The following is a 13,556-nucleotide window of genomic DNA, read 5'->3' as shown; positions in this document are numbered from 1 at the left end:
GTAGGTCCTCTTATGGATTTGAACAGTTACTGTACTAATCTAGCACTCGGCTTACATTGACGTCCCACTATTTTTTTACTCCCTCTGTCTAGAAAAGAATGCAATTGTAGTATAGTAATAGTTAAGTATCTTGAGTTTGACTAACTATATAAATAAAAAATATCAATATTTATAATATCAAATAAGTATCATTAGATTTTTCATGAGATATATTTTCATACTACACTTATTTGGTGTCATAAACATTAATACTTTTACCTATATATTTGGTAAAACTTTAGACATATTTAGAATGCACCTAGAACTGCATTATTTTGTGGATAGTGGTAGTAATATTTTAATACACTTGTGTTATGTAAGCTAAATGTTGGCATTGTTCCCAAGATGAGCGGCTCAGCACTGTGGCATATGGAGGAGCGGCACTGTTGGGGCATCCTAAATCTTTCTTCAGCTCATTCGGTTGAGAAAAACGTCGCCATGTTAGCTTGGCTTATAAGCCATAATTTTTCAGCCAATGAAAAGTATTTTTCTCTCACAATAAATCAGTCATCAGTAGTTTCAGTCATGGCTTATCAGCCAAGCGAACATGGCGTGTCCCTTGAATTTGTCTTGCAATAACCTAACATCGTTTATCTACAGTGTCTACATTTCCTAGTGGCTTACTGCTTGGAAGTTATGTTGATCATTCCTGTATCCCTATTATATCTTGTATTTTCTTTTTCAGGACCATCTTTATCTTCGAGTTAAAAATACGGCAAACAGAGTGCCCACTAATTGGGAGTCTCGAGTTCTACAAGCTGAGAAGGAACTCTGGGGTGTCCAGCACCGGTAGATCAATGAGTTTTGGTCTTAGGTCTGATTGTCAACCTTGTTTTGGAGTTATTCAAATGGGGCCTTCTTCTGGATCCTATCCATCTGGTGGAGACAAGCTATCTCTGGAAACTGGTTGGACAGATCAAGTACTCAGATACGTAAGCCAGACATCATCAGTGTCAAGGCTACTATCTCATGTGTAACTGAGCTGCTATACCATGTTGCCTGCCCGCTATTGGTCAATGGTAAGCAATGCAATGCTACGGCAACTGGTGATGTTGACGGGACGTGGCGCCGTGAGCCTGTGACAGATGTGGGTACGACTTTTTGAGCCCTGTAAGTAGATTTTTTTTTAATTTTAACATTTTTTCGAAACTAATTTTAAATCTAACACTTTTGATTTTTTTTTAACTAATACTTTTGGCTACGTCTACGGTTCTGGCGCGGCCAAATGCCTGTGCCGCGCCATGCATGGTGGCGTGGCAGAGGGTTGATGTGGCGACGACCAGAAGCGCTGACGGCTAACGTGGCTGGGCTCTGCCACGCCACCGATCTTGGCGCGGCAGTGCCGCGCCCTAATCTATGGCACGGCAGAGCCGGGTATAACCTCCGCCGCGGCCAGTCCCGCTGCCCGAGCAGCAAAGCGGCCTAGGCGTGGCTCCTGCTCCCGCCCGTCGCCAAGCACGCCGGCCGCTGCGCCACGAACGGCGGCAGCCCGGCCCTCCATTGCCGCCTCCCTTCCTTCCCTTCCATTCCTCGGCCGTCTCCCTCCCTCCTCGTCCTAGTTCAAGGTAATGACGCATATTTTATTTTTGTTTGAATGGTGGATAGGATATTACGAATGAGAGTTAAGGTTAGTAGGAAAATTATGTTTGGGAACTATGGTGAAGATATTAGTTTGATTTTGTCTATGTTAAGGTTAATTATTTAGTTAGAAGTATGTTTGTCATATATATTTTTGTTGCTATAATTGTAGTTTATAATATTTTAGTTGCATTGCAAATGATTATATTTTACATTAATTTGCGTTGTTTTGATTGATGTTTAATTTGAACCGTTTTATTAGATGGAAGACATGTTTCGGGAGCAATTATGACGAAAACGGGGTCGTCCTAGAGAAATGTACCCCGACGAGTCTAGCAAAGATGTCCCCGTCCCTCCTGAACACCCTGTCCCTAATTGTGACTATGGTCGTCCGGCTGACTTGTTTTAATCGAGACATCCGGACACAGCGGCTCGTTGCTTCTACACGTGCAGTCGTTTTAATGTAAGTAATTGTTTAAATAGAAGCCCCCATAAAATAGAGATGAGTGGGAGAGCTTTGGCTAAGCTCACAAGGTTGCTATGTCAATGCAAAATGGCCAAGAGAGTGAGCTTGAGCCGGCCATGGGGCTTAAATAGAAGCCCCTATAAAATAGAGCCATTGTACCCCTTCACTGGGCACAACACGGGGTGACTGGACGCTTCGGTCATATCGACCGGACGCTGGACCTCAGCGTCCGGTCATGTGATGCGTGCCACGTGTTCCCTCTCTTCAAATGTTGATTGCTCGATCTCAACGGTCAAGTGATGACCAGACGCAGCAGCTCAAAGTGACCAGACGCTGAACCCCAACGTCCGATCATTTCCAGTAAGCATCTAGAGACGACTTTTCATGACCGGTCATGCTCAACCGGACTCACTTAGCGTCCGATCACGCGGCGACTCCCCTACGCACTGCCACATCAGCAGGACCGGACACAACCCTCCAGCGTCCGGTCACTAAGTGACCCAGCGTCCTGTCAGAGACTGACGCTAGTGTCTTCGCTGCTTCTACTGACCAGACGCGTCGGTCCAACTGAGGCCAGCGTCCGGTCACTTCCAGTGACCTCCGTCTTTTCTGTATAGGGCGCCGGTGGCACCATCGGACTGTCCGCACTCTAAAGGCGGACACTCCACCGGTGAAGTTCCTAACTCTTGTTCAAATGTACCAACCACCAAGTGTATCACCTTATGCACATGTGTTAGCATATTTTCTCAAATGTTTTCAAGGGTGTTAGCATTCCACTAGATCCTAAATGCATATGCAATGAGTTAGAGCATCTAGTGGCACTTTGATAACCACATTCCGATACGAGTTTCACCCCTCTTAATAGTACGGCTATCGATCCTAAATGTGATCACACTCACTAAGTGTCTCGATCACCAAAACAAAATGGCTCCTACCATTTATACCTTTGCCTTGAGCCTTTTGTTTTTCTCTTTCTTCTTTTCAAGTCTAAGCGCTTGATCATCATCATGGCATCACCATCATCATGTCATGATCTTCATTTGCTTCACCACTTGGAGTGTGCTACCTATATCATGATCACTTGATAAACTAGGTTAGCACTTAGGGTTTCATCAATTCATCAAAACCAAACTAGAGCTTTCACAAGAGCACTAAGTTGGATGAGTAGGAGAAGTATTAATACTCCCCACTTCAAAACATACCCGTTGGGGTCCAACTCAGCACATTTTGGATGACCGGACGCACCGGTCGAAGTGACCGGACCCATCTAGTTAGTAGCCAACGACTACATTGCGTTAGCAAGCTAGAGAACACCGTTAGATTGACCGAACGCATCGCAGCGTCCGATCCTCCTGGACCTAACATGCTCGGTCTGCAAATATCCTCTCTGGACTATCTCTGTACTTGATTGGACTCAGCCATGAGCGAGTCAGGTCACACTAGGCCGCTGCGTCCAGTCTTCTGTGATCACGGAGCCGAGGGCGTCTGCAGGGGCACCTGTGCATCCGGTCCCTCGATGTCCCTACGTCCGGTCAATAGCTAGTAGCAAAACCCTGCTGCTACAGATCCTGGCACCTGCGCGTCTAGTCTCGGCCTTGTGCCAGCATCCGGTCGATGAGCAAACCCTAGCTGCGTGAGCTAACACTGACCGGACGCGGCACCTGTGCGTCCTGTCCAGCGTCCGGTCATCATCCAAGTCTCCATTCATCTCAAATTCTACCAACTTTGTGAACAACATCGACTTCCACTGATCTATGGGCTGTCCTTGAGCTACCTAGTGCTAAGTTTGACAAGTGTGCACCACACCTAAACCATTAGACTCACCTAGGTCAAGCTACTAGTTCATACCCCCCCTTAATAGTATGACCAAAGGAAAAACAAAGTCCTAAACTACTCTAAGTGTCTCTCTAACGCCAAACGACACTTAGAACTAGTCCGTCCTTAACCTTGTCGTCCATTTTTTGAAAACCGAAACGATTTTCATCGACAGGGGCATGAAAACCATAATTACCCAATCAATCACCATTACCATGACCTAACTCAAGTTGCCTCTGCAAAACACACGTTAGTCATAGTAATCTTGTGTCGTCATTAATCACCGAAACCTAACTAGGGGCCTAGATGCTTTCAAGCACCACCCTGAGCCTGACCATGGCTGGATCTAGACTCTATGACCCCTCCTCGATTGATTCCCTTTCTTGGATGGCCATGTCGATTACATGGGCTCTAGGTATTCTCATCTTAGGGAAATTCCCCAACAAGGAGGGGTGGCTCAATATATGACTACTCGAGAGGCCCAATCGAACGGGGATACCTCGTCCACTTTGTGCACAAGACATAGCAAGATATACATAGAAGCCAACTCTATCCGTTGTAACCGACTAGAAAACCTACCTATAAACAATCATGACTTTATCTATAACCTTACCCCACGGACTATATAAGTCAGGATCAAAACGGATTGAATTGAAGCAGATAATGACTCTCCCATATCCTAATTTGCTTTTCTTTGTTGTATTCGGATCAGAGCTTATAATACACGGAATGTGGATTCTTTTGGATCTAAAAAATGGAACGGAAATGGAGTGGAATCAGAGACAAATAAATATTTGAGTAATATATGCATACATCGAGAAGTATATTCTTATCAAAAATTAATTATGTAAAAAGTCAACATAGAAAGCAGTAGACTAAACCCTTATTCGTTTCGTCGTAAACGATCGTGGATTATTTACTGTGGCTGGTTTGGTGTGAGAGAAAAATACTATTTCAGCTTATAATCCACGATCGTATACGAGAGCGAACATGCTATATATCTTGCATTGCATTCAATGTTGTGACCATCACAACGACACAAATTATCATTTAATAGGTATCCACATTCATAATAATAAATTATTTGCCAATGAACAATAACATCCAGCAAGTTTCAATTCAAAATTTAGAAAAACAACCACATCACAAAATAAGAGTTCTCAACTGACATGTTTTTTTAAATCCTAAATTACTCTTGTTTTAGGAAGAGAAATTATCGGATATCCTATTTTAAATATCATATAATCCGCATATAATTTGTGGATAATCCATATCCACCGGATTTTGCTGATTCTATATCCTAATCCGCATCCGCAAGTTATTCTTTATATCCTCAAAATTTGAATTCGGATTGGATCGGAAAATTATCCACACCACTTTCATTCCTATTTTTAGAGACATAGACAGCCCCTGATCGACAATCCGAATAGACGCTTAGCCTATAAATACATAGTTGCGATCCCCTACTCACAACCGACCCAAGCACACAGAGCATAAGCAATAAAGGTCCTCATCTACGTCGAACGTAGGGGATGTTGTTCTTGAACTTGTATAAATCTGTGTCACGTGTGTTACCCCTCCGATCCACCGTGTATGATACATGGATTACTAGTCAAACGCAGAATCCACTGACAGCCGGTGCACCAGGAGGGGACCATCACGCACAATTTCATCTGTATGGATCAGATGGGTTTCTTCATCAATATCATCCGTGGCGTGGCTTGACATGTCACAGCTTCGTCAGCATCATACGATGTCACTTGAGCTCCCGCAATGGCACTCGGTAGTCTACTAAGCACGACACTCGTCTTCCTACGACGTCATTCAGTAGCCCCCCCACGGCACATAGCGTCCCGCGACGACCTGTCTGTGGCCCGCTATGTCCCGTTGCAGGGTGCAACTAGCCTAAGGCATTTGCATCATTGTGATCGATCGAATCAGCAATTGACACGAAAGTGCAAACCATCGCGTCTCGTAGTGTGGACGAGTAGGATAGTGAACCAAATGGCAAAACCATGAAAGATAAATGGGTCAAATAGACCCAAACACTTAAGCCCACAAGGAAGCCCACGTTCCACGCTGCTAGAATCAACGAGTTTCGTAATAATATTTGAATTAAAATATGAATTATGTTAACCGATTTGAATTTATGCCGTGTTTGGCTCAGCTTGTTTCCCTACCGTTCAAATTCCTAGGGAAAGTTTCTATGCCATGTCACATTCTTTCCCTAGGAATCGGATCGGTAGGATAATCATCTTTCCACATAGGTTCGTCAGTGCCATCTCAGATACTTTACCTAGAGATATAGTTTCCAGAGAAAGATTGTTTCCCTACGATTTCTAGGAAAACCGTAGGGCACATCTCTCTTTCCCGTCGACGCGGTCCCTACGAGTCTTTCTCCACGAAATACCCTGGGGAAGTTACTTCCCTACCGTTTTCCTATCTTTCACTAGGATTTTCGCTCCAAGGGAAACTCGTTGGTTCTAGTAGTGCCACTTCAAAGCCTATCCTTTTTCTCTTGGTACATGATGCCAGATCCACGGTTAATAGGACTGTTTGGTGGCGATTTAAGAGATAGGTCCATAGAGAATTCAAGGTACGATGATCGTCATATCTTGCCATACTGAGTTCTGCACCATTGCACGTGGGAGAGGAACATGGTGCTGCGAGTGCACGTGAAAAAGGCTTAGGATGGCGAGCAAGCGGTGCTCACCTACTTTTTCGAGTGGAAAACGAGAAATACGTGACGGGGAAAATTGGAAAAGCCGATGTCAAAACTTTTTCCCCTTTAAAATGCCAAAACAGAATACATGAAAGTGATCTAGAAAGCCTCTAGGAATTCTAGCCACCTATAGGAGGATTTTTGTGTTTGGGTTGGTGACGATCAATAAGCGAGAAATCGAGCCGTGATCTGACCGTCCACGTGGCTGACCCAACGGTAAATGCCTTCTCGAGGCCTCGGCGGCTCGGCCGAAGGAAGCAAGCAGTCAAGTTGTCGTGCTCTCGAGTCTCCACTGGAGCAGTCCACTCCAGTAGTCCAGTACCCCTACCGCACTGCTAGCCACGATGCGGCCGCCGCGAACCCCTGCCCGCCGCGACGCCGCGGCGTCGCCGCAGACGCCCAAGGGGTTCAACCCGGGCGACCCCGTGGAGGTGGTCCCCGACGAGGCCGGCCTGCGCGGGGCGCACTTCGCGGCCGTCGTCGTGGGGCCCAGCGCCAAGCCCCGCGGCGGCTACACCGTCGAGTACGACTCCCTCCTCGAGTCCGAGGACTCCGACCGCCGGCTCCGGGAGGCACTGCCGGCGCGGAGCCTTCGCCCTCGCCCCCCGCCGCTTGCGCCCGCGCCCGCCTCGGGGTCGGGGGCCCCGCCCGCGGAGCACGCCGCCGTGGACGCGCTCATCGACGACGCCTGGTGGCTCAGTGTCGCCCTCGGCCGCGCCGGCGCGCCCGGCAAGGTCAGGGTGTGCTTCCCGGAGACCAGGGAGGTCATGGAGTTCGACGCCGCCGATGTCCGCCCCCACCTCGAGTGGGTCGCCGGCGAGTGGCGCTCCCCAGATAGCATGGTAGTAACACTAACAAGGGTTTTTCCAACCTTTTTTTTTCTGTTTTATTCTGGGTTTCCTTAATCGATTAATAAGCTTATAATAACCCATCAAAAAGTTCCTCCCTTTTCTTTCATTCTAGATGATTTTGTGGTATTAGCGTTAGAAATGGCATGCACATTTTTTTAAATGGTGGCAGGGCGAATGTGGGATTATGATTTCCCATGCTTGCTAGGTGGAGAGTGAGGAGAATGAGGATTCTTGAATTGCTAGCTATTGTTGTATCTGATGGATGGATTTATCTATTTTAGCTTGAGTTATACAGGTGTTAGAGCAGTTCAGGATGCTAGGGGATATGGACCTTGTGAGTTTAGTATGCTTGTGGTCCCACTGGCTGGAAAATTGCCAACCAACATATTAAATTGAGTTACGAGGTCAAGCTACTTGGACGAGCTGAATTGTGTTCAATCAGATGCGGGTCATGCTGGAATGAAGTTTTTCTAGTTGATGTGAACCATGAAAGCATTTGATCCCTTGATATCCATATAGGATTTTAGTATCTGTACCTGTTTATTTCCACTCCCTCCATTCCAAATTATGCTTTGCTTTGCCTTTGTTCTACGTTAAACTTCTCCAACTTTGACCAAAATAGAAAAAATGTATTAACATCTCTACAAGTTCAAATAAATGCACTATCAAAATATATGCCAAAGTGAACTATAATTTGGAATGGAGGGAGTAGTTACAAGGCCTCAAATAAGTTGGCATGCCCAAAACTATTGAAGAAGTAGTGAGCGCTCAATATCCAATACTACTACAAAAGTTTTCTGTTAAAAATTTAAATCTTTGAAGGAGTTTCTATTTCTGCTAGATGGTAGATATGTTAAGAGATGGATGCTGTTGGACTTCCTAGTCGTGTTATACTGCCTTGCGTTGTTGGTTAGAAGTTTGAACTTTTTCGGTAACTCATTATCCTTCTTTGATTGCTAACATAAATCTATGGGCTTAAACATTTGTAGGTTTTCCCTCAAATGTGTTGATCATGGTAGCGTAGTTCTTGTAGTTTTTTTTCTGTAATTTGTTACCTGTATGATGTTTCTTCCCCCTCGTTTGGGCTGTCCATTCAGTGCTAATAATTGCTTGTTGCCTTCTAGGAGATACCCAAGACAATGCCATATGCAAAAGGAATGCAAATCGAAGTTTCCAAGTTGGAAGATAATTCTGTTGTTGCTTGGTCACCTGCAGTTGTCGCAAAGACTATCTGGAAGAACAACCTATTAGTCGACTACACTGTTTCAAAGTGTTATGGTACTGCATTGTCTGAGGAGATTGTTGATGTGAAGCACGTGAGGCCTTGCCCACCACAAGCATCAGAGATTAGTTTCTGCATCAATGATGAGGTTGAAGCATTCCAAGGTGATTACTGGTGGGTAGGGGTGATTACTAATGTTCATCCAGAATTCAAGTACACATTTAAGTCGGCGCATTTAGGGACGGAAGTTGAGGTGAACCAGAAATCTCTGAGGCTTCGATATGACTGGGTTGATGATCAATGGGAACAAGTATCAAAGGTCTGTATAAATCTCCCTAGAATCTATATTTCTTTCAAATATCTGTTAAACTTGAGTTTTGTGCACTTTCTGTGCACATTTCTTGAATTGCTGCTCTTATTGTAATAAATTACAAATATGACTACTGGAATTTACATTTTTTTGTTAATATTTTGAGCTATTGACATCAGTGTGTTTAATTGTTTTTAAATAGTCATTGGTAATGATATTTGCACTATCGGTGCATATGCATGTGAATTTTTGCATGATTTGTGATACAGATGCTGTTCTGTGATACAATCTTGAAGTTTCTGTTCGGTCTGTAGTCAGTTGCAGTTGCACAGTTTCCTTCAAGCTTGAATTTGTTAAGATCTTAAAATATATTTTGTCAGATTTTACATGGTCAGCCAGCTAGTGCTTGTCTGGCTAATTTTTTAGTTCTTGCACATTGCACACCACTATACATGGTTAGCCAGCTATCTGCTTCAGGGGTATAAAGATTGAATGCTTAAACTTCATTACTTGACAATGCTAGTGAAGTACCATGATTTCTGCAATTACAGTGACTGAAGATAGAATTCTAGAATGTCTGGTTTTTATTCCTCTCTTTAGTATTGGTGTTGCAAGAAAATGTTGAGTTTATTTTGTTTTTCTTTGTATAACTTCTGTCGAAACCTATAGAATAGTGTATGACTGACAAGTCTGCATCCTTAGCATTCCAAAAATTAACTTCATTGCTTAAGTCAGAGCTTAAATTGCTACTTATTTTTGGTTACTTCTTTTGCTTTTGAATAATACATATTAAAAGGGAGAAAAATGCCGATCAGTCCCAAAAGTTCCAAGTTCAGATATTCTAAACTCTGTTACACCTTCAATATAGACCACCTTGATTGTATCTGTGATCATAATATTGGGAAAATATTGTATAACGTAATCTCTTAACATATTGTTTTTGGAATTTAATGTCATTCATTGTATGGTCACCAAGAAGCTTATTACATTGGATTTTTTCCATCCTAAAGCATTATCTAGTTGTTGTCCTTTGACATTTCTAGAAAACATGTAATGTTAAGAGGATCTAGGTCCTTTACTGCTTCTGCTATTATTTTCTACATGTGATCACCCTGAACTTTTGCCCTGGATGCATATTTCATGTGGTCCTTGTATCAAGGCTACCAGGAACTTTCAGCGAGCTAAGAACAAAACCTCTGCATTTTCTTTTTTTTTTTGCATGGGAAAATAGCTTTTACACCAAAAGCCTTTCATTACTCAAGCATTTTGATTCAGAGTTGAGACATTGTTCCAAGTGTTCTTGGTTTATGGATAATGGGAAGCACCTTGTCTGCAATCTATTTGTTTCTTATTGCTATCACGAATTATGATTCCAAATATACCTTTTATAAGCAGCCTACAAACTCTCACTTATATTACTCTGGCACGTGTTTACCCTGCTGTGGGAAAGACTGTCAGCATGCACGTTCTTCTCTTACCTTTGTAAGAATAGCAAATAGCTTTAGCCGTTTAACCTTCCACGACGTGTAGATTCCTTGCTCTTCAATTTGCTAGTCTGATGCCATCTAAGTGGCATCTGAAGACTTTTAATTTTGTGATGCCACTCCTAACTGAAGAACATACTACAGTAGTTTTTCCACCCTATGTCAATGTCAGTTGCTCTCTACTATAATTTTTTATAGCCTTTACTTTTAAAAGGTAGCCCTTGTAGATTTAACTGCTTAGAATACCCTCACTACTTCCTAAATCACATCATTGGCGTTACTTGGGTTGTGGCTGGAGAAGAATTTAAAAATCATCATGTACCTCATGTAGATGTATGATTATCTTTAGTGCAGTCTCAATTGCGCTGCTGTTTAATCAACATAGGCAGCTGCCAGCATTGATATTGCTTATTGTCAGAATAAAAAGAAAAGGAGAAGATATGTTGTTAGGCATATTCACGACAGCTACACGAACTGCTTGTGGACATTATTGTGTTTGAATTCAAACTTGTGATCAATAACTGTTGATGATTCAAATAGAAGCAAAACTCAATGTTATCTTTACGGTGTTCATCTTGCCATCTTGGATTGGCGAATTTAGACTAGTATGTGCTGAGAACTGCAAGATGGGTTGCAAGCTCAGAAGTCACAACGATAATGATTAGCTGCTGTGTGTTATGTCTATTGATTACTAATGTGCCTAGCCAATTTATTTTCTATGCCTTCTTTTCAGAATGTAGAAGAGCGGGCCTAGTGCAAGCGGTAGAGTCTTACCGCCTGTGACCGGAAGGTCCCGGGTTCGAGTCGCGGTCTCCTCGCATTGCACAGGCGAGGGTAAGGCTTGCCACTAACACCCTTCCCCAGACCCCGCACAGAGCGGGAGCTCTCTGCACTGGGTACGCCCTTTTTTTTCAGAATGTGTTGAAAGGATACTTGCACTATGTTTGTTCTCCTATTGTGTCCTAAGTGTCGATCAAAGTTATAGTTGGATATTCCTCTTAGGTTGGGTTATCTAGAAAGGATATGCTTTCCTGTATGCTCTGCAACTACAAGATTTGTTACAAGCTTATGATGCACAGCTGTTACGTACCTAACGAACCAGTTTTGTTGCCCTTTGCCCTTTGGTTGTCTTTTTCAGAATGTGGCCAAGTTAAAATTTACACAAGGTGTCAAGGTTGAAGTCTGCAGCGATGATGAAGGTTTTCGTGGAGCCTGGTTCGAGGCGACTGTCGTTAAACCTGTCGACAGCAAGTTCCTCGTGGAATATGCTACACTGAAGGACGATGACAATACCAAACCTTTGAAAGAAACTGTAGAAGCGCGACACATCAGACCTTGCCCTCCAGATATCCCTGTCACTGATGGATTCAAGCTACTTGATGAGGTCGATGCCTTCTGCAACGATGGGTGGTGGGTTGGTGTGGTATCCAAGGTCCTTGGCGAGAATAGGTGCATGGTCTACTTCAGGCCTTGGAAAGAAGAGATGGAATTCGAGCATGCGCAGCTGAGGTTGCACTGTGACTGGATGGGTGGAAGGTGGATGCGGGCTTCCCCGGTACGCTTTGCTTATCCCTGTTCCCTGCATTACGTCGTAAATCGATCCACCAGTAGCGATACTGCTACCATCTATGCAAATGTGCCTTATGTTTGTGTTTGCTCTTGAGATTAGTTATTGTGTATTTCTCTGCATTACTGACTTGTTTGTAACACACAAGCTAATTGGCGAACTGACGACCCTTTTCAGGCTCTGGAGATGTGAAGGCTGAAGAACCGTGTGATAACGTTAGAATAGGAGCTTGGGGTCATACCCAAAGTTAAAGTGTGTCCTCACTAACTTACCACGTTTTGTCGTCCTCTCCGCCAGGTTGCCCTGTGCCATCTGCATAGGAAGGTCAGCAAGTTGGGTGATGATCATTGTGCAGTTGCTGCAAGTTGCCACACCATGATCATTAGAGGCCTGAATCTGAACGCTTGCCAATGGTTGATCCCATTGTCTTGTACTAGGAACTAGTAAGCGCATTGTGCCAGTGTTCAGGGTGAAGAACCGGAAGCTTGGGAACTGCAGTGCTAATGTTAGAGGTTTCAAGTGAACCCTTCATGATCGTGCGGGGGTATCCTGTTTTTTTCGCGCCACATTTGCACTAGACTGCTTGCTTTAGCATCCCTATATGCTATCCTTTCTAAGTTTATAACCGTTAAGAGACTCCAACAGAACAGTGGTGTGCTTGGTAAAGTGCTTTCTGATTCTGGTGGATGAGCAGTTCGTCATAAGTGATGATTCTAGAGCGATTATGGAGGGGATTGAATGGGGGAAGAGTTTTTTTTAGCTACAGCTTGCAATGTAAATGGAGGAACGATTCTTGTTAGATCTGTACTAGAATTTAGTTGTGTTTTACCCGTTTGGCTGTCTGATGTGATTCTCACGGAGAATCTGGAGCTGGTAGCACTCCTATGGCCATTTTAGCCGAGCTCCAATCATAGCTTCTTTGGAACAGATTCTAATGGATTCCTATCAAACACATGAGATGTAACTGGATTCTGGTGGGAACCTGATGGGAGTCACTTCTCTATTTGTACTATGAGCTGGGAGCTGGGAGCTTGAAAAAGACCTCCCTCTCTACCGCTGACTGCTTTTTGTCCAATCACGACTAGAATCACTTTAGGATCGATTCTTACTCGCTTTCCACCCTACTCTCCTATTAAAATCACTCCATTAGACAATCAACCCTACTCTCCTGTTGAATCACTCCATTAGAGAATGGAGAAGTGAAGCTCAGGAATGGGAGTTTCTGCCAAACCGGGCCCTAAAACAGCCCAGAAGAAGCACGTACTACTCCCAACATTGGGTCGCCTCGCCGGCCGTTGAATGTTCACTTCATCCTCTGCCACGGCTGATGCTGCAATGTAAGGACGGCCCTTCATTTGATCTGGACCACCTGATCTCTCTCTGTGCCTTGAAACGGTGAAGTGAATCGAATTCAATGTGGGCTGAGCAGAGAACATGGCCGAGTAATGCACTAGTACTGTAGTAATGCCCTTTGCAACAGTACATGTGCGGCGTGTTCGCTG

General features: G+C 44.0%; 1 protein-coding gene across 1 annotated transcript; it reads left to right on the top strand.

The window, feature by feature from the left end:
- The first annotated feature begins 6,901 nt into the window (after positions 1-6,901).
- LOC136517368 (protein AGENET DOMAIN (AGD)-CONTAINING P1-like) lies at positions 6,902-13,058 on the top strand. The gene is made up of 4 exons (XM_066510920.1): positions 6,902-7,462; positions 8,596-9,012; positions 11,626-12,042; positions 12,232-13,058. The coding sequence occupies exons 1-4, from the start codon at positions 6,965-6,967 to the stop codon at positions 12,244-12,246; spliced, it is 1,347 nt and encodes a 448-aa protein (XP_066367017.1). The 5' UTR covers positions 6,902-6,964; the 3' UTR covers positions 12,247-13,058.
- The last annotated feature ends 498 nt before the right edge of the window (positions 13,059-13,556 follow it).

Source organism: Miscanthus floridulus, chromosome 17 (assembly GCF_019320115.1).
Source record: "Miscanthus floridulus cultivar M001 chromosome 17, ASM1932011v1, whole genome shotgun sequence".
In the NCBI taxonomy this organism is placed as follows: domain Eukaryota; kingdom Viridiplantae; phylum Streptophyta; class Magnoliopsida; order Poales; family Poaceae; genus Miscanthus; species Miscanthus floridulus.
This window is presented reverse-complemented; position numbering and strand designations above follow the sequence as displayed.